Source organism: Marmota monax, unplaced genomic scaffold, assembly GCF_021218885.2.
Source record: "Marmota monax isolate L192 unplaced genomic scaffold, Marmota_monax_Labrador192_F-V1.1 WCK01_AAM20220418_F8-fsc00018, whole genome shotgun sequence".
In the NCBI taxonomy this organism is placed as follows: Eukaryota; Metazoa; Chordata; class Mammalia; order Rodentia; family Sciuridae; genus Marmota; species Marmota monax.
The window spans coordinates 1,892,664-1,914,406 of NW_026692201.1; the positions used below are offsets into that span (position 1 = coordinate 1,892,664).

Here is a 21,743-nt window from a genome sequence, read left to right on the forward strand (position 1 = left end):
GGATCTTTTTTATGTCCATGTGAATTTTTGGATTAGCAAGTTAGTTTTGCAAAGAAATCTAGCTCAGAGTTTAAACCTATAGGTCAGTTTGGGAAATTTATTTTTTATTTTTTAATTTTTTTTTTTTTAGTTGTAGATGGACACATTACCTTTATTTTTTACTTATTTCTTTTTATATGGTGCTGAGGCATGAACCCAGTGCTTTATGCGTGCTAGGCAAGCACTCCACCACTGAGCTACAACCCTAGCCCAGTTTGGGAAATTTTGACATTTTAATGTCAAAATTTCTTTTCAGCTCCATGTACATAGAATCACTTTTCTTTTACTTAGGTGTTTTTGATTTCTTTTAACAATGTTTGTAGTTTTTTAGTTTTCATAGTTTATTAATGGATTCCTTAATATTTTTGCTCAAACAAAATTATATCATGTACATGTAGGTAGTAAGAGTGACCATCCTTGTCTCATTCCTGATTAGGCAGAAATATCTAGTCTTTTACTATTTACTATGATGTTAGCAGTATATTTTTTGTAGGTTATTGTTATCATGGTTATTGGGCTTTGTCATGTTTTTTTCTCTGGCTGTAGAAATGTTCATGTGACTTTTGATTTCTTTACATTTATCCTGCATTGTAGAAGTTAAAGATAGACATTAGTGTTTGCATAAATGGCAGAAACCTTGGGAATGGATAAGATTACCCATAGAGAGCATTTGTAGAGAGGAGCTCAAAGATGGAATTTTGAGGAATACAAATATTCAGTTTATCATATGTGCTATGAAATTTGATTTAAGTTAATAATTTCAATGAAATCTTCACCTGGTGCCACAGGTTGTGGGTTTTTTTTTTTTTTTTAAACTAGGTAATTATGCTTTCTGCAACTGTTGATATTTCTGGTAACATGTACATTGAACCCTGGAGAGGTTTAAGTATTTAAAGTATAGGCAAGTAAAGAGAACCAGAATGCTATTTTTAAGATGAACATGTATGTGATGAGTTGATAGTAGTAAGAACTTTAAACTTCATGAACACTATTCCATAAGTGAGCATTTTAGATTGAAGAATTTACCTTTTCTCACCTAGAAGTAATATTACTGTGAAATAAGACAACTTATAGGAAAGTTCCTTCATGTAATTAGTATTCTCTTGTAAGAAACTCAAGGCATACACAATTAACAATTATAGATCTTTGGGTTTTGTATTGAAAACCAGGTAGATAGTGCCTTTTCTTATTTGTCCTTCTTGTGTACTTTGAACTTGAACTGCTACTAATAATAATGTCTCTTTTGCTATGAGAAAACTCTGTTTTCAAGGCATTAAAAACTAGTAATGGTCATTTAAGCGTGTTGATGGAACTACTTTTAGGTTAATGTGAGATATTTAGTCTCCTAGAAACATTCTAAGTCCATGTTGGTAATTAAGATCTAAGTATATTATAAAATATTCATTATGTATTCTAAATTTATTTATTGTTTATTTAGTTTAAAAAATTTTTTTTAGTTGTAGATGGACATAGTACCTTTATTTTATTTGTTTATTTTTTTATGGAGTGCCAGGGATCGAATCCAGGGCCACACGCATCCCAGGCAAGCGCTCTACCAATGAGCCACAACCCCAGTCCTCTAAATTTACATTAATTGATTGTCTTGGAGATTGTTATAAGAAGTTATTGAAATTCTCCAATTAAATCATAAATCATAAATTAAATCATAAATAATTCAATATTATTTGGTTGAACTGTAAAGTCTTGTTTTATCAGTCAACTCATCAAATGATATGATTGGTAGAAGTCAGTGAGATATTATCTGACATTTTGCTTCTTATTGGAATTACATTGTTAGAATTTTCCAAAATACTATGAATTAGTTTATTTGAGGCAAGAGGGAGAATATTGATTTTTTAATTATGAATTCTAAAAGTAATGGAAAGTGGGAAACCCTGTCATCTGTCCTCAACTTGGCAGACTGTCTTCATGCATATTAAAGGAGTTCAGATATCCATTTGGGGTGGTAAGAACCCAAATATATATACCAGGATTCTTAAAAGAAATCAGCCATACTTTACAATAGAGACATACTTGGAGACCACAAATTATTTCCTGACATATAAAATGTATTTAGAAATATATTCACAGAAAAAGTTTGCCTACTTAGCCATTTCTAATGTCCCCAATTAGTCAGAGTTCTTAAAAGTTTGAGAACTGAATACTTTCTATCATTAACAAATAGATCAAATGAGATGATACTCATTAGGGAGAAAGTGAAGGGCAATGTTGAATGTTCAGGTTCTAAGGTTTGAAGTAAATACTTAAGGTTACAAAATCATCAAATACTGTTTTGAATTTGAAATTTTGATATTTGAGTTTGAAAGTTGTATGTCTATAGACAATGATAGTACATATAGTACATATAGTCAAGTATACTGTTGACTATATGTATACTGTTTACATGTCAGTAAACAGTATTTGTCCTATGTTACATAATGCTGTTGGCAAAGAAAATACATAGTTCTCCTTGTATGTATGCATTGTGATAAGTAGTAAAAGCTGGAAAACACGTTATAAAATTCATAACCTTCTTGATGTAGAAAAAAATAAATGTTTTTGGGAAGATTGTTAACTCAGTTTCACTAAATATATATGTACTTTTTAATGTGAAAAATTGTTGGGTTTCTGTTCTTACTACCACAGGAAGCATATGTGCCTCATTTCTTACCCAAAGTTACCAACTGCCAGTTCTTGATACAATGTTCATAAGAAAGAAATTCAGAGGCAAAGATTTTGGGCTTCATATGCTGGAGGACTTCGTAGATTCCTTCACAGAAGATGCACTTGGTTTGCGGTATCCACTGTCTTCTCTCATGTATACAGGTCAGTGGAGTAAGTTGAAAAGGGTGAGCTGGTCTTATTGTCACTTCCAGCTTGTTTCTCCTGAATTGTTATATAAGTGTATATTAGCAATATTAAATAAATTTGGAATTTTTTACTCTTTTAATTTTATAAATGTGCCTTGATCTCAGATATATGACTTTCGGGGATTATGGTGGCTCATACCATAAAATTCACCCTGTTAACATGTACAATTCAGTGATTGTTCACGGCTGTGCAGCTTTAAGTACTAACTCTAGAACATTCTCATCACCCCAAAAGAAACCTTGTACCAATTAGAAGCCATGCTGTATTCCCCTCAACCCCCTTTTTTTAACATCCCATGATAGGCAACCTCTTATCTATTTTCTGTCTCTGGATTTAGCCATTCTAGAGATTTCATATAAATGAAATCACGTAGTATATGACCTTTTGTATTTGGCTTTTTCTTAGTATAATGCTTTCAGAGTTCATCCATGTTGTAGCCTGAATTAATACTTCATTTCTTTTTATGGCTGAATAATATTCCATTGTATAGATATACAACATTTTGATCCAGAATGATTGCAGTATTTTGTATTTCCATAAACAGTATGTGAGTGTTTTAGTCAGCTTTTTCATCACTGTGACCAAAAGACCTGACAAGAACAATTTTAAGGAGGAAAAGTTAATTTGGGGGTTCATGGTTTTAAAAGATTGTCAATCCATAGAAGGCTGACTCCATTCTTCATGGCCTGAGGTGAGGCAGAACATCATGGTGGAAGGGTGTGGTGGAGGGAAGCGCCTGGGAACATGACACCTGGAAGTAGAGAGAGAGAGATACTGACAGAGACAGACATAGACAGAGAGATATCACTTGCTCTGCTCAACTAGGACAAAATATATACCTTAAAGGCACACAACCTATCTACCTTCCATTACCACTCCAGTTAATCCCTGTCTGGTGATTAATTCACTGATTGGATTAATGCTCTCATGCCCCAATCATTTCACCTCTAAATTTTCTTACATTGTCCCATATATGAGCTTTTGGGGAATATTTCATATCCACATCATAACAATAGGATTGCGTACATTCTCTACCCTCTTGCCAACATTTGTTATCTGTTTTTATTACAGTCAGCCTAGTGAATATGAAATGGCATTTTATTGTTTTGATTTATGTTGAGCATCTTTTCATGTTAGCATTGACCATTTATATGTCATTTTTGGAGAAATGTTTATTGAGATCTTTTGACCATTTTTTTTCCCATTGGGTTATTTGTCTGTGGTATCTTTAAAAAAAAAATTTTTTTTAGGTGTAGTTTGACACAATACTTTTATTTTATTTATTTTTATGTGGTGCTGAGGATTGAACCTCAAACCTGCAAGGCAAGCGCTCTACCACTGAGCTACAGCCCTAGCCCCTGTCTGTGGTAACTTTTTAATGAACAAAAACAAAATTCCAGACATAAAAAGGTATAAAGAGAGCTGGGGTTTGGCTCAGTGGCAGAGTGCTTGCCTCACATATTATGAGGCACTGGGTTCAATCCTGAACACCACGTAAAATAAATAAATAAAGGTACTGTGTCCATCAAAACTAAAAAAAAAATTAAAAAAGTATAAAGAATGAGGTAACAAGTACTCATACACCTTTCAGCATGTACCTTTCATGAGAAATGCATTGTTGCTACTACACTTGAAGCCTCTTGTTCACTCAGTTGAACACATTCCCTTTCGTGAGACAGGTGCTATTCTCAGTTTAGCATTTACTTTTTCCATGCATTTCTTAGACCTTTAATACATATGTGTGTATTATCAGACAATATATTATATTGTTTTACGTATTTTAAGACTTTATATAAATATATATTCTGTGAATTCTTCTGAAATTTACTTCCTTATTCATTGTGGAAGTCATTAATGTGGATTCATTATAACTGTAATAATTTTCAATATTGTTTAGTTTATATTGAATAAATATACCATTTGGTGATGTTTTAAAAACCATTAGGTGATTTAAGCCCATACAGCTCCTTTTTTTTTTTTAATGATGTAAGATTTAATCCTGGAAAATAATTAATTTAGAAATATAAAATATTATTTATTACTGATTTTTGTCAGTCCAACATCCGATGTTTATTTCCACTGAAGACCTTTTTATTCCAAGTCCTCCCTCCCACTCTAATATCAAAAGTGATCCAAAAAGCTGGATGTTACCTGCCCATTTTGAATCATTTTCTCTCTAGCTCCATTCGGGGGAGTAATATGGGCATTGCATGCCCTAGGATAATTCTGAATTAGATTATTTTAATTACCCCTTTACTGAATTTGGGAGAGGAATGCAAAGACATCCCCTGCAGGTAGATTACCTTCTTAGTATTAGTCTTTTCTATGATTTTGTAATGACAAGAAGAATGAATTATAGATGAGTATTTGCTGATTTCTGTCTTTGTGAAGTCTTGATGAGCTTGAGCTCTTCATTTTTCCTTCAGTTTAAATAAGAGAGTTTCTCACAGTGTTTTATTGATATCATCTATATAATTTTGTAAGAATTTGAAATCTGAAAATAATTAAAAGTATAAATTTTATTGGCACATTTTAATTATACAGAAGAGTAGTATTCATCGTGACATATTTGTACATATTCATAACATAATTTGGTCATTTTCATTCCCCATTGTCTCCCTTTTCCCTTCCCTTCTCCTCCTTCCTTGTCCTCTCTATGTCTTCTTTTTGGTCTTCCTTCTAATACTCCTATTTTAATCTATGTGGTCCCTGCATCACTATATTTCTCTTTCTGACTCTGTTGGAAGAAACAGCGCTTACTACATTTGAAAAGGTAGATTTCATTCAATTTTTAAACTTTATTAGTAGTTCCTTGATGTTGCAGTTATGTCCAGTAGTTCTTTGGTGATTTCCAGTTGCTTCCAGTAATACTTTTGGATGTTTTAGGAATATTGAAGTATTTTACATTGCAAGTTTTTTTTTTTTGTACCAGGGTGCTTAACCCCTGGGGCCACATCCCCAGCCCTTTTTTGTATTTTATTTGGGGACAGGGTCTCACTGAGTTGCTAAGTGCCTTGCTAAGTTGCTGAGGCTGGCTTTGAACTAAGATCTCCTGCCTTTGCTTCCTGAGTCACTGGGATTACAGGTGTGTTGTGCCTGGCTACATTGCAGGTTTTTAAAGAAAGAGATAAATTTGTTCACTCTCCAAATAGGTAGTGAGTGCCAGGTGTGGGAGGGGGAGTTGATCTAGAGTAGATGATCACCTTCGTATATGAAATTGGTTTGCATAGTACTGTAGATACATGAAATAAATAGGCCAAGATTTTCTACAACTTAGTTAATGTATGATTTTTAAAAAATTTGGAACTATTTCTGCTGCCAAATAGAGTCTCTGACTTTTCACCAATTAAAAGAAGTTTTGTGGGCTGGGGAGGCTCAAGCGGTAGCGCGCTCGCCTGGCATGCGTGCGGCCTGGGTTCGATCCTCAGCACCACATACAAACAAAGATGTTGTGTCTGCCAAAAACTAAAAAAAAAAGAAATAAACATTAAAAAAAGAGATTCTCTCTCTCTCTCTCTCTTTCTCTCTCTCTCTCTCTCTCAAAAAAAAAAGAAGTTTTGTAAATACTTATTGAGATTATTACTAATTGAACATCCCTAATCTGAAAATCTAGAATCTGAATTACTCTAATATTTGAAATTTTTAAAGAATTGATATAATGCCACAAGGTGAAAATTCTACACCATGAAATTGTTTCATGCACAAAATTATCTAAAATATTGTGTAAAATTACCTTCAGGTTATGTGCATAAGGAGTGTATATAAAACATAAATGAATTTTGCATTTTGACTTGGGTCATATCCAAGATATCTCATTATGTATATGAAATATTTCTACCTCTTTGTTCTCCCAATATCTGAAATTGGAATCACTCTGGTCCCTAGCATTTTGGAAAAAGGATACTCAACTTGTAACTTAAATTTTTCCTTGAGTGACATAATGCAAATTGAAATAGCTGTCAAGAACAACAACAAAACAAGGTAAAAATACTTTGAATAAATCTAAGGGTTATTAAGATTAGAATGTTACATATCCAAAATCTACCTTAGTTCATCTTATCCTATTTTTATTTTATTTTTTTGTCCTGTCAGTTTTTTAAAATATTTTTTATTCTAATTAGTTAAACAAGACAGTAGAATGCATTTTGACACATCATACATAAATGGAGTATAACTTCTCATTCATCTGGTTTTACAAGACACAGATCATATAATCATGTATACACATATGGTAATAGTGTCCGATTCATTCTGCTGTCATTCCTACCTCTTTGCCCCCTCCTCTCCCTTCATTTCCCTCTGTCTAGTCTAAAATACCTCTATTCTCCCCCCCACCCCATTTTGAATTAGCATCTGCATATCAGAGAAAACCTTTGGCCTTTGGTTCTTTAGGATTGGCTTATCCTATTTTTAATTTAACAATAATTTTTATATTTATGTTAATTTGTTAAAATTTTTTGTTTTAAATATTTATTTTGGTCACATTTTATAACTTAATAACTGAATTATTTCCACTAAATAGGAAGTACAGTCAGAAAATGTAAGATATGAACGGTATTTCAGTAAGAAGTTTACCATTTTGTCCTCTCAATCATCATTTCTGCTCCTGAGGCAAATAATATTGCCAGTTTCTTATGCATCTTTGCAGACATACTTCTGTGTTTATAAACTGTGTACCTGCATAAATGTTAGACTTCATACAGCAAACCTTATTTAAGCAACCTTATTAAGCAAATACATTATTTACATAATGTATTTTATTTCATATGAGTGATAAAGGGCGTCCTCTCTCTAGAGAATGGGGAGTGGGGCTGAAATCTCCAAGCTTATTTCTATCATGGCTTTACTTTCTGGTGACCAGTCTCCACCAAGAGTTGCTGTTTTGGAACAGAAAACACTCTTAACACCCAGGAAATTCCAAGGAATTTAGGAGCTCTCTGTCAGAAACAGAGGTCAGAGACCAAATATTAGATCAAAGGATTCTCTGGTCACCTTTATTCACAAGGGTGTTAGGAGCTGTGTTTCAGGAACCAGGGCAGAAACCAAAAGGTTTTTTTTTTTTTTTTTTAAATTTTTTTCAATATTTATTTTTTAGTTGTAGTTAGACAAAATACCTTTATTTTTTATTTTTTTTTTGAGAGAGAGAGAATTTTTTAATATTTATTTTTTAGTTTTTGGTGGACACAACATCTTTATTTTACTTTCAAAAGGTTTTCTTAATAATCACATCACTCAGGAAATTACAAGAGTTTTAGGGGCTTTGTATCAAAAGACTGGAGTCAGATATTATAATTTGTTTCGTATGTTGCTTGTTTCTATACTGTGCTATGGTTAACTGCCCCCCCCCAAAAAAAAAACCCCCAAAACAAAAACAACAACAAAAACAAAAAAACAAAACCAAAAAGAAACCCAGGGGATAGAAATCAGAGGTTGCTTTCTTCCTTATCGTATATGTCCATCAGTAACCATCGTTGTCTTCCTTACCCTAGGTGACTGAGCAGTTACAGCTTGATATCCCTAATCAGAAAACCTGAAATTTGAAATGCTCTAAAATCTGAAATTTGCTGAGCATTGACATGATGCCACAAGTGGAAAATTCCACATCCAATTTCATGTGATGGATTGTAGTCAAGATATAGTTCACTAAGAATATTGAATAAAATTGCCTTCAGGCTAAGTATATAGGATAGGCATGAAACATAAACAAGTGTTGTGTTTAGACTTGGGTCCCAACCCCAAGATATCTCAGTGTGCGTGTGCAAATGTTCCAAAATATGAAGCAAAGCCTGGAATCCAGAATACTTCTGTCTGAAGCATTGCAGATAAGGGGTATTAGATCTGTAATACCCAGAACATTGCCAGTGAGTGTGTACAGGTGTATGTGTGAGCTTCCCTCACTCAAAAGTCCGTTGCCCCATAGAAACCTCTCTTGTAACAATCTATGGGCACCCTCTTTGTGGCTTGAAAAGAGGAACAGGAAAATGCCCAGTTACATGTTAAGCTGAACTTGGGGAGGCCTACAAATATGAATTTCCACTAGATGTTTATAACTTATTCATATAATAGAATAGTATACTAGGGTCCATTCATCCAAGTATACAGATTTTTAAAATATTAAGATTTTGCCTAGTTGTTTTAGTTTATTTTTAGAGAACTAAATACAAGTTGAGCATCCTTAATCTGAAATAAATAATGCTCTGACATCTAAAACTTTTTTGAGTAGCTTTGGGCTCTAGAAGTTTTGAATTTGGAATTTTTAGTTGAGGGATGCTTAACCAGATCAAATATTTTAAATTGCAGATAGCTCTGAAATCTGGAACATGTCAAGCATTTTAGATTAGGGATACTCAATCTGTTCAACATCTGTTGTAGACGCCATTGATTTTCTCTTTGAAGCCTTCCCTCCCTCTTTCTCCTTTTCTTCCAAGAGGTAATTGTACTCCTGAAGTTGGTATGTATCCTTTCTGCTCATGGTTTCATATTTATGTTCAAATATTGTTTTTTTTTTTTTTTCAACCAAGAGATTTTATTGGCGGGCTGCCCGAAGAAAAGGAGAGGCAAAGAACAGAGAGAGGAGAGGAGGAGGGCAGAGAGAAAGAAGGGAAGAGTCAAATATTGTTTATTGTAATTTTATTTTTTAGTTATAGTTGGACACAATACCTTTATTTATTTATTTATTTATTTATTCATTATGTGGTGCTGAGGATCGAACCCAGGACCTCACACGTGCTAGGCGAGCGCTCTACCACTGAGCCACAATCCCAGCCCCATTTATTGTACTTTTTAAATTTTTTTTTTTTTTTTTTTTGGTGGTGCTGGGGATTTAACCCAGGGCCTTGTGCTTGCGAGACAAACACTCTACCAACTGAGCTATATCTTCAGCCTCTTTTGAATTTTTTTCCTCCCAAGTTTTTTTGTTGTGTTAAATATATGTGTAAAATAAAATTTAACATTTCTTTCCTCCCTCTTTCTTTTGGTACTGGGGATTTAACCCAGGGGTGCTTAACCACGGAAACCATATTCCCAGACTTTTTTATATTTTATTTTGAGACAGGGTTTTACTAAGTTGCTTAGGGCCTTGCTAAATTGCTGAGGCTGGCTTTGAACTGCCTCACTCTGCAGTTTTCTCTTCCTTGTGGTTATTGTGTATATTGTTGTTTTGAACATTTGTTTACAAATATCTGAGTTTCTGTTTTCAGTTCTTTTGGATATATATACCTGAGAATGAAATTTCTAGGTCATATGTTTAACTTTCCGAGGAATTGCTGAACTGTTTTCCATAGTGGCTTTAACATTTTTGTTTCTTTAGTTTTTTTTTTTTTTCTTTGTGGTACTGAGGATTGAACCCAGGGACTCATGCATGCAAGGCAAGCAGTCTACCTCTCAACTATATCCCCAGTCCCTTTTTCGTGTGTTTTTAAACTTTATATAAATGATAACATTTTGACATATGCTGATTGTTGTTTTAGATTCATCAGTGTGTTAAAACTTGAGATTTTATAGATTTTTCTGGAGATTTTATAGGATTTCTCCTTATATATGAGACTGTTTCATACTTTTCTTGAGTTGCTTTGGTCATGTTTTGATATCAGGGTTATTCTAGCACTGTTTAGCAAGCTTATCTTTGATCTTCTGTTTTTCAAAACAATTGATATTTGAGATTTCTAGAAAATTCTAAATATGTTTTTCAGCTTGCAAGCAATACTTTGAAAAATATCCAGGAGACCACGAACTTATTTGGGAAGTAGAGGGTGTTGGACACTGGTACCAGCGAATACCAGTCACCAGAGCATTACAGAGAGAAACACTTAAAATTACAGGTGAGAGTGTTTTCAGCTTGAACACAGTTCAGTTTAAAAAGAAGTGTCTTATAATGGTGGTGTCTTACAGTCCATAGTAATGGTATGTTACAAGATCTTTCTAGTAACAAACCTTCTTGTCTGAATTTTTATTATACATTGACTTTCAAGTCACCAGTAATGAAGATACCTAGAAGAGCCCAGCTGAATGTAACAGCCCAGTAGGAATTGATGGGTACAAAAATGAACACAGATTACTGAAGCAGCATAGAATAGGCTTCTGGGGGCCAAAGTAGTGTGTCATCACAAGCATCTCTCCCTAGCACCATTAAAATGTGAGGTAACTGAGAGTCTTCATAATAATAATTCATTATAAGGTGCTGTAGAGGAAACATTTGCATCTAAATTTTTAGTACCTTTCTGTTCAGATTGCTTTTAAGAGTGTTTATGAAAATCAGTACAAACAGTATTATATAAAACCAAATATTGATTGGGTTATAATTCAGAAACTTTCTGCACACAGTGGGTTCTCAGAATGAAGCCAAAAGATTTGTGTCTGGAGAATATGGTCTTGCAACTGTTCCAGAGTATGAAGTGGGAACTGAGGAAAATCAATCCAGTGAGATGCAGCTAACTGTAGGTACATTGTATGTTCATTAAAGGAAGTAATAGTGATATTTCCATTTCTTTAAAGCAGATTAAGTTTACATTTAGTGTGGGTTTTTTTTTTTTTTTTTTTTTTTTATACCAGGGATTAAACCCAGGGATGCTTAACCACTGAGCCACATCTCCAGTCCTTTTTAAAAAATATTTTTTATTTAGAGACAGGGTCTCACTGAGTTGCTAAGTGCCTTGCTGAGTTGCTTAGGCTGGCATTGAACTCGAGATCCTCCTATCTCAGCCTCCTGAGCTGTTGGGATTATAGGCGGGTGCGTCCAGCTGTATTTAAGTTTTAAATGTTATAGTTAATTTCTAGAAACTTAGATATTTCATCTTCATTAGTTTTCTTGGCACCTTCTGTGTATTGTTTATTAAGTACTTACTTTGCTTTGAAAAACACTGCTAATCATGTTAATACTAATTTTACAAACTAATTAAAGGAAATCTAGAATAAATAAAAATAATATGGAAGACAATAATAGTACAATCCTGCTGCTCAGTTATAGCACTGTTATAATGTATACTTATTAGTATACATTATCAGCATGTATTTATATATATTTTTATAAATATATTTATTCTCTTAAATAATTCTAGTTGCTTTGTTAATATAATATTATAAGCATTTTCCATGGCTTTACTGTTTTAAAACATGAAATAGCACACTATATTCTTTTATGTAATATAATAGCATTTTTAATTTCCTTAACATAGAACATTTAAGTTTTTAACTTTTTAATTGGTTCAGGAGCAAAAACATTTATACATGAATCTTTGTGCAGATGTAATTATTTCCCTGCATATAGGAATTTCTAGAAGTGGAAATAATAGTAGGTTAAAGATTATGTAGGTTTTTTTTTTTTTTGCAAGTTTGAGGCTATATGTGCTAGGTCTTTGTAGAAGGGATATACTTTACAAATGTTAGGTATGCTGCAAGTAGAACAGGTTTCATTACTGAATTCACAGGACTTAGCAGATTCTTGTCTAGAACTGATGTTTTTGGTACTGCAGAAGAAGTTCCTGTTCTTTTCTGTTATAGTCCAAATTCCTCAGATACACAAAGGTCCATTTAGTATTTGCCAAATATAATAAAATCAAAGAAAGTGGAGTCTTCCCTTTCCATAAATATATTGGAGGAAATTATTTATTTTAATATTAAGTTAAGCAATTTTAAATGTGTCATTTGAATGAGAATACATTGTAGTGATACTTTGTCTAAGGTTGAAAGCATAAGTTTTCTTTCACTTTAGAAATTCCGATTCTTCATATTAGTTTAAGGCTTAAATAGTTCAAGGAAAATATTTGTATCTCTTTAGCTTTATATTTAAATCTCTTTTTATCAGTAACCACACGGGGATGTAGTTATTTACTACATGATTTATTCTGTAGGTGATGATGGTGTTTTTATTTGCTTTTCCTTATTTAGATACATAAAATACTAAATGAATTGCTTGTATATCTTTTCTTATCTTTTATTTATTCATCTTTATCTTTTCTAGTTGAACTATAGACTTTTTGAAGACAAGATTTTTTATCATACCATTTGTCTCAGTTATTCCTTTGTGTTCTATAAATATACTAAATATCTTTAGACACAAATAATTTTACATATTTGTGGGGTACAGTGTGTATACATGTATACAATGTGTTATGATCAAATTATATCCATATGCATCACTTTAGTCATGTGTCCTTTCTATGTGTTGGTAAGATTCAGATTCCTTTCACCTAGCTATTTTGAAACATATTATTAATTACTGTCAACCATAGTTTAAATAGAGCTTCTGAAGTCTGCATGCCTCCTATATGTTAGGATTTCAATAAGTGTAACATGGAGGAATGAATGGATGATGGTTAATAATGGAGTAGGTGTACTTGGGCATATAAAGATATGGTTCTTGTATACATGGGAAATAATAATCCATTGTTGGAAACAGGTAAGTAAACAAATATATTACAGGACAAAAATTGTCTTAATTATTTGAGCAAGTGATTAGAGGTATATATCAGGGGAAGTCTTTAAAAGAACATATGGGAGTTCAGTGCTAAAAGTTCTTATGGCATTTTGGAAGATATCATGTAAAAAAAAAGAAACCACATAGATGTGAAAGAAAATGGCATGTTTAATATAAAAGAGATGTTTGTTACTGAAAAGTTTGCAAGTCTGTATTCTGTGCAGTGACAAACCATTAAAGTTTTAAAATTACTATTTTAAGCAAAGCTGTGACATAGTTTGTAATTTGGGAACCATCATTCTGTCATTGTGGTAGAAAAAATTAGAATATTATTAGAACAAGGTATACCAGTGAGGAGGCTGTTGGAATAGTTCATATTAAAGATAATTAAGGCCCATATTAAAATAATGGATAGGGTAGTTCTGAGATATTCAGCCACAATTGACAGGCTTTATGATTGATTGATTGATTGAATGAGGGATATGAAGAAGGTAGTCCTGCTTCATAGGTTTCTGGCTACAATGATTGAATTGCTATTACCATTAGCCTCCATAGGGAGTAATGTTGGGAAAAGATAAGATTCATTTTGGGATAGGCTGTATGTGAAATTGGATGGGCTGTCCACACAGGAGGTAATTCCTTTGGAAATAGAGTTTTGGAAATCAGGGTAGAAGATGGGGAGCTTAAGTTGTATATTAAGATTCATTAGCAAATAAATGTTAAGATAAAGATAGGTAAAAAAGTGAGGAGAGCAGGTGGCTGAGGACAGAATACTGGGAAACTCCACCTATAACTTATTAGATACTTAGGTTCATAATAAACTGAGGCTATAACATAACATTTTCACTTTCAAAGTAACTTTAATGAAAAGTGCTAGTTGAAAAAGTTAAATTTTTTTTTCTTTCAAACTGAATGAAAATAAATCCATAGGGAGAAAAAATAATTTCAAATGTTAGATTTTAATCTATATCTCTATTTTAGATTGATTCTCTAAAGGAGAGCTTTGCAAGCACGTCTGAAGGTAAGAAATTCATCTGATTCATCATAAGTGTTTGAGATACTGAGGATCAGGCATGTGTGGGACTAGAAGTGAAGACTTACACAGCTCTAAGATCCACATCTGGGTCCTGAAGCCATCGCTGCCCCCGGTTTTGCTGTGTATGAGCACTGAGGATGCTGTTACACCTCTCTCTCCCTTTTTTTCTTACGTGTGAAATAGGGACTGTAATGTATGACAGTATCTCCCAAAATCATTTGGAGAGTATGTAAGAGAATATGCAAAAACTGCTTTCAAAAGTGAGGGTAATGTGAAAATGTGAAGAATAAATATTCACTAAGTTATTTTAGATAAAAACACCTTGTTTTCTTAGCTTTGTTAGGAAAGGGTAAACTTGTGCAGCAGTGGGAATGTATGTAAACTATCATAGTTCTTAAACTTTTGTGTATTTTAATAGATAATCCTTCTGCACAGCCCCAGTTGAGTACAGTTTTCCTATTTTTAACTCAGGTCATGAAAAAACACCTGTTTCTACTCGTACTCGAAGCAGTCATCTAAAGCGGCCAAAGATTGGAAAGCGGTTTCAGGATTCTGACTTTAGTGGTTCTCAAGGGGAAGATGAAAAAACTGCCCAGACCTCACTGACAGCTTCAGTAAATAAGTAAAGAATTGTTTATTTTACTTCCATTATTATTATTTTATTTTTTTCTTTTACTTCAGGTGGGGACTATTTCGTTGTGAGCATATGCCTTTGGTGTGGGAGTTTATCTTTGGATTCTTCTACAGGATTATTGATTATGCTTCCCAGAGGTGTTTCCTTGACAGTGTGATAAGAACAATTGCTAGTAACAGAGAATAAACTCTATTGAATAATCTTTCATGTATGAAAATAAAGAATATTTTAGTCATTATATTATCCCAGCTGTGTCATTATCACCATTTTGAATTCAATGGTGTAGTTTTTAGTAATGATTGAAGCTTAGTCAACTTTTAAAAACCCTCAATTTTCTTTTTTCAGGGGGTCGGGGTGCGGAGGGTACTAAGTGTTGAACTCAGGGGCACTCAACCACTGAACCACATCCCCAGCCTTATTTTGTATTTTTATTTAGAGACAGGGTCTCACTGAGTTGCTTAGTGCCTCACAGTTGCTGAGGCTAGCTTTGAACTCGTGATCCTCCTGTCTCAGACTCCTGAGCTACTGGGATTACAGGCATGCCTGGCTAAAACCCCTTAATTTTACTTTATAATTCATCCATTTTATTGGGCTATTGGATCTAATTTCTAAGTGATAACCATAAATAATGCAGTCAGTTCTTCACAAACTTAGTAGTCAACTGAATCAACAGAACACTTTGGTGGAAATGCTGTTCTCTGCCTTCCTTGTGTCTTATTAAGATTTTAAATTTTATAATAAAATTAGACTTCAGCTTGAATAGATCTATCAACCATTCTGGAGTCAACCATTTAGTTATTTCATAGCTTTGGTCTTTTTGCTGTCAGATTGTTTTGTTAGATAGAGGATTCTGTAGTTGTGTTAATTTCATTATGTAAAGAACTGGAAATTTGCGTAATTAAGTATTTAAAGGTGTTATTTTAGTAAAGAATCTACAATGTTAAAAGCAATATTTGAATCTAGTAATTAGTGAAAAGAATAAGACTTTAGACAACCCCAGTGTTTTGGCACTGAGCAGTGTTTTGATGTAGTACCCTTTTAGAAGGGAATATAATAGTGCATTTTAAATTGAATATCAGTTATTGAGTAATTTGTTTGCTTTTCATAAACAGAACAATAACAGTAAGAATAAACACTCAAATGCTACTTTAGGCATAGTGAGGAGTACAACATCATCTTTGCCCTTGAAGAATTTACTGCCTCTTGGTAAAGACAGACATGTACATAGCTAGGAGCACTACAGGCTGGATTGTGATAGAGCAATAATAAAACTGAAGAACGCAGGGGATGCAGAGAAAAAAGGGAGTATGTTCAGTTGAGGGAATGAAGAGATTTGGCATTTGAAGTGAGGGTTTCAAAGATAAAAAGACAATCAGCAAAGTTGGGAAAGAAGACTTTCTAATCTAAAAGTTCACCAACTATGATCTGTAAGCCAAATTGCCCCTGGATTTTTAATTTTTATTTATTTATTTATTTTTAAACTACTGTAATTTTCTTTCATTGCTGGGAATCAAACCCAGGACTTTGCACATGCTAGGCAAGTGCTTTACTGCTAAGTTATACCCCCCAGCTCTGCCACCTGTTTTCGTCCTATTGTGTTTTTGTAAATTTTTTATTGTAAGATATCCATGCTCATTAGGTTTATGCATCTTTTATTTTGATTGTTTTTTGGATTACGATTGCAGAGCTGAGAAATTGGAACAGAGACCATATGGCTCACAAAGATTAAGGGAAAAGTTACTGATCCCCTGATACAGACCAGTGCTGCCCAATAGAACTTTCTGCAACGGGTGGCGATGTTCTCTAGGTAGTGTACCACGAAGTGTGGTTAGTGCAACTGAAGAATTGGATTTTTAAATTTCGTTTAATATTAATTAATTTAAATTTAAAAATAGTGACTTGTCTTATGGCTACTATACTAGTACAGATCCAGACTAAATGCACAAAATTAGGAGCACTGTTGAGTAGGATAACTGATACATAAGGTGAATGATAGCATCTGTTTAGTAGGAAATAAAAAATAATGCTCTGGTAACCTTAGGCCTTGAGAGGAGGAGATACACTTTATTCAAAGAGCTTGTAAAGAGCCCTCCAAGTTTTGCTTTTTCTTTTCTTTCCTTTTTCTTTTTTTGTAATAGAGATTGAACCCAGGGTCACTTAACCACTGAATCATATCCCCAGCCCTTTTTAAAATATTTTATTTAGAGATAGGGTCTTGCTGATTTGCTGAGAGTGGCTTTGAACTCAAGATCCTCCTGCCTCAGCCTCCCAAACTGTCAGGATTACAGGCCTGTGTCCCCAAGTCTAGCTACCCTTCAAGTTTTCTGACCTGCTCTGTCACAAGTAAAAATAGGTATATTAGAAAGACAACTCTGAGAGCTTTGATGAAGAATGCTGCAGGTCCAAAGTTGAGTTGAGAAGTTACAGTGATCAACAGAGAATTCGGGCTTAAAGCAGAGCCTTGAAAATGGGAATAGAAAGTGATATTCTGGAAAATCATTTTGGAGTTAGTATTAAACCATTATAACTTTTTATCCATGCTGATATGTTTGAGTATGACAGGGATGTTATTAATAATTGGGCTTGGGTTGTTGGTCAGTGGAGCATTTGTTAAGCATGCAGGAGGCTCTGGGTTGGATCCCCATCACCACAAAAATATATAATAATAATGCCAGTATCCATAATTTTGGACTGTTCAGATAAACTTGGGATACATGTTCATTCTAATAGAAGGAAGAGCTGATAATATACAGGTAGAATAAAAGATAGGTCTAATTCACATGATTGAGAAGAACAACAATGTGGGGAAGAGAACAAATTTATGAGAAAATGAAGAGATTAGTTTTCTCCCTGCAAGTTTTTCCATTTGTTGGTTGGAGGATACTGTTTGAATCTCTGAAATGTTACTTTGTTAAGAAAGGATTCCCCGGGGGTCCCAGTGGCTCAGGAGGCTGAAACAGGAGGATCAGAAGTTCAAAGCCAGCTTTAGGAATGGCAAAGCCAGCTTCAGCAACGGCGAGGCGCTAAGCAACACAAGAGACCCTGTTTCTAAATAAAATACAAAATAAGACTGAGGATGTGGCTCAGTGGTTGAGTGCCCCCGAGTTCAATACACAGTATCCCCCCCCCCTACCAAAAAAGAGAAAGGATTCCTGAAGTTTTTTTTTTGGAGGGGGTGGTACTAGGGATTGAACTCAGGGGTACTCACCCACTGAGCCATATCCACAGCCCTATTTTGTATTTTATTTAGAGACAGGGTCTCACTGAGTTGCTTAGTGCCTCCCGTTGCTGAGGCTGGCTTTGAACTCGTGATCTTCCTGTCTCAGCCTCCCAAGCTGCTGGGATTAGAGGCATGCACCACCATGCCCAGCAGATTCCTGAAGTTTTATACTGATCCTTAAGAGAACAAGGAAGAATGGTTTTCTTTTGTGTTCTAGATTACAGTCTACTACACGCCCCTCCGAGAGCTCAGAAGAATTCCTGGAAGAAGAACCTGAGCAGAGAGTGAGTGAATTTGAGGATGAAAGTCGTGATAAAGATACACGTCCTGCACCTGAAACCCAGCTACGAATAGAAAAGCAAGATGGTGAAAAGGTATGAGGTCACTTGTGAAATAAGATGAATGAATGTAAAGTAAGATTTTCTTAATCATGTATTGGTAGAATAATATAATGATATATTTTAAATAAGTTACGGTTAGTGTTAAGAAGCAGATAATAAATAAGGGCACCCAGGTGCTACAGTTGGGAGAGAGAATAAAGTTATAAGAGTAATTTATTTCAAGCTGAGTTTATAGAAATTTGAGTTGTATCACATATGTAGGAATAATCAAGTACTAAGATGCTTCAGTGTACTTCAAAGAAAGGAAGGAAGGGCTTGGGATGTAGCTCAGTGGTAGAATGCCTGTGGGCTCAATCCTCAGTACTACAAAAAATAAATAGATAATAACATGTAAATTGATTTGTGGAATTAAATACACTGAAGAAGTACACAATTGATGTGACCTTACAGACCAGTTAGAATGCTTTTAGGTCCAAAATGCTCTTAGTTGCATCCCTATTTTGGATAGAAGTATAGGAATCAGTTATCCAAAATAAAAAAATATTTAACCATGATTGATCTTACAGATTCCTATAAAAAGAACCTTTTCCCCCCTAAAACTGGAGAAAACAGGCAAAGCCTTTATAACTAGTTTAACTATTTATCTGCTTAATTTCTGTTGTTCTTCAAATATTCTTATCCTCTTTTTTCCTCCTATTTCTGTTCTCTTCTTTTTCCAATAGCTTCAATCCTTTCCTCTCTACAGATTCCTTATTTCATATGTATTGGAGTTTCTCAAAAAATCTTTTAAATTGTTTTCCAAATCTGTACATCAGGTGAATAACTACATAACTGATTTTATTTTATTTTATTTTTTTAAGATATTGTATCCACCTATAACTTTTATTTTTTTTAAAGAGAGAGAGAGAATTTTTAAATATTTATTTATTATTTTTTTTTAGTTTTTGGCGGACACATCTTTGTTTGTATGTGGTGCTGAGGATCAAACCCAGGCCGAACGCATGCCAGGCGAGCGCGCTATGGCTTGAGCCACATCCCCAGCCTTATTTTCTTTTTTTAAGACACACCAATTTAGCTACTACTTCTTCATAAAACTGTATTTTGTTCATTTATTTATTTTCAAAACTATATTTTTAAATAGCATTTTTATTGTATGAAATTGAGAAAATAAATAAAAATACATATGGAAAAATAAAGAAAAGCACTTTTGAAAAACCCAAGATTTGTATGCATCTAAATGATGATAGAAATAGATATTTTGTTTTCTTCTCCTCCTTTAAACTCTAGAATAAACTGTTGTATCTACAATCTACTGTACCTCATATAACCTTCATTCACTCAGCAAGACATTGAGCACATGCTCAATGTCATCAGTCCTTTTTAATGCAGATGGCTTCCCTTACCTGGATTAACTACTTTCCCCACCTAGAAGTTCTCTGGTTCCTTGTCTTTATAACACTCATTTTTTTTTTTTTAAATCTCTGCAGTTTTGTTTGTAGTTATGTATGTATGTGTGTATGTATGTATGAATGACTCCTTTTTACTTTTGTCCTTATTATGGACATTCTAGAAAACTCAGAAAGATTTAGAAAACTTTTTGGTTCATGGTTTCTCTTTTGAAAGTACATTCAATCTAATGACTTAAACTGTTATCTTTATGGGGATGGTCAGTAACTCTAGATTTTCAATATTTATTCAGATTCTGGTCCCATAATGTCACTTGCCTACTGAATATTTCTATTTAGACAGATATCTTCTGTCATCTTAAATTAAACCCAAATCTCTCTCTCTTTTTTTTAATTTTTTTGTAGGAGGGGATATTAGAGGTTTTGCCCAGGGGTGCTTTACCACTGAGCTACATCCCAGCCCTTTTTATTTTTTATTTTGAGACAGGGTATCTTTAAGTTGTTCAGGTCCTCACTAAATGCTGAGGCTGGCCTCCAATTTGCTATCCTGCTTTCGCCCTGTGTAGCTTGGCTTATGGGTATGTGCCACTGCACCAAGCTCTAGTCCTTTTTTTTTTTAAAATTATTATTACTGTATTGAACCTGTTTTTCCTGGTTTTTATCTTTCATTCTGTTTTCAAACTTAAAACTTAATGGACTGGCCTTTTCATTTCTTACTTTCAGTTACCACAGTTTATTTTTTTAAGCATTTGATTTATCTAATTTTCTTCCTTTTAACATTCTCCCACTGTGGTTGGTCCTTTTATTAGTTTATTGTAATTACCTTATGTGTGCATCTGATTCTGTGTACCACCTGGATAATAATAAAATATATATTAATTATAGAAAAACTTTTACTTTAAGCTGGTCATGGTGGTGCCTGCCTATATAATCCCAGCTGCTCAGGAGGCTGAGGCAGAAGGATCATGAGTTCATAGCCAGCCTCAGCAATTTATCGAGGCCCTAATCAACTCAATGAGACTCTGTCTCTAAATATTTGAAAAAACGGGCTGGGGATGTGGGGATGTGGCTTAGTGTTTAAGTGCCCCTGGGGTCAGTCCCTGTTACCTGGTAGTAAAAAGAAAGAAAAGAAAACTTTAGAAAAAAAAAAATTTAAAATATTTTTTTAGTTATCAATAGACCTTTATTTTTATTTATTTATATGTGGTGCTGAAGAGTGAACCCAGTGCCTCATACCTGCTAGGCAAGCGCTCTGCCACTGAGCTGTAACTTCAGTCTTAGAAAAAAAAAAATTTATAGAAAAGATAAGTCTCTGACTTCAACATCTCTTTAGAGAACTTTCCTTAATATGCTTTCAGAAATCTTGTATTCTATTTCTGAATACTCAAATGTATTTGTTTTCTAATTTTTAATATGGTAATAAAATTTCTTCTAATTATTAGACTTGTCACTAGAATTAATTTGAAATATTTATCATTAAATAGAAATAAACTGATAAACACTGGAAGAAGAATTTCAGAAATTGGAGCATTTGTGTTATCAGATCACCTTCCCATATTTTAATGTGATGCAAGGAGCCAGATTGTTCAGAAATGATCCTGGGTTGACTAACAATGAGCTAGCTGAGAATGGGGTTCTCTTTTTTTCCCAGTAAGAAGCAGCACCCAAACTCCACTTTCTAGGAGACTTTCACTGGCAAGATAAAATAATTTCCAACAGGTCCCAAAGATTCCAGGTGATGAACCTTAAAAAGTCTAGGCTCCCTTTGGTGCCTTTTTACTG

The 21,743-nt window shown here is 33.9% G+C and overlaps 1 protein-coding gene across 4 annotated transcripts in view; it reads left to right on the forward strand.

Moving 5' to 3' along the window:
- Positions 1–21,743, forward strand: part of Fam169a (family with sequence similarity 169 member A) — a 70,746-nt gene that overhangs the window by 43,243 nt on the left and 5,760 nt on the right. For all 4 annotated transcript variants that reach the window (XM_046427025.2, XM_046427032.2, XM_058574103.1 and 1 more), the window contains 6 exons: positions 2,686–2,865; positions 10,602–10,730; positions 11,233–11,345; positions 14,306–14,345; positions 14,832–14,982; positions 18,432–18,588. In XM_046427025.2, the coding sequence (XP_046282981.1) occupies positions 2,686–2,865; positions 10,602–10,730; positions 11,233–11,345; positions 14,306–14,345; positions 14,832–14,982; positions 18,432–18,588 (770 nt within the window). The remainder of the gene's footprint in view (positions 1–2,685; positions 2,866–10,601; positions 10,731–11,232; positions 11,346–14,305; positions 14,346–14,831; positions 14,983–18,431; positions 18,589–21,743) is intronic.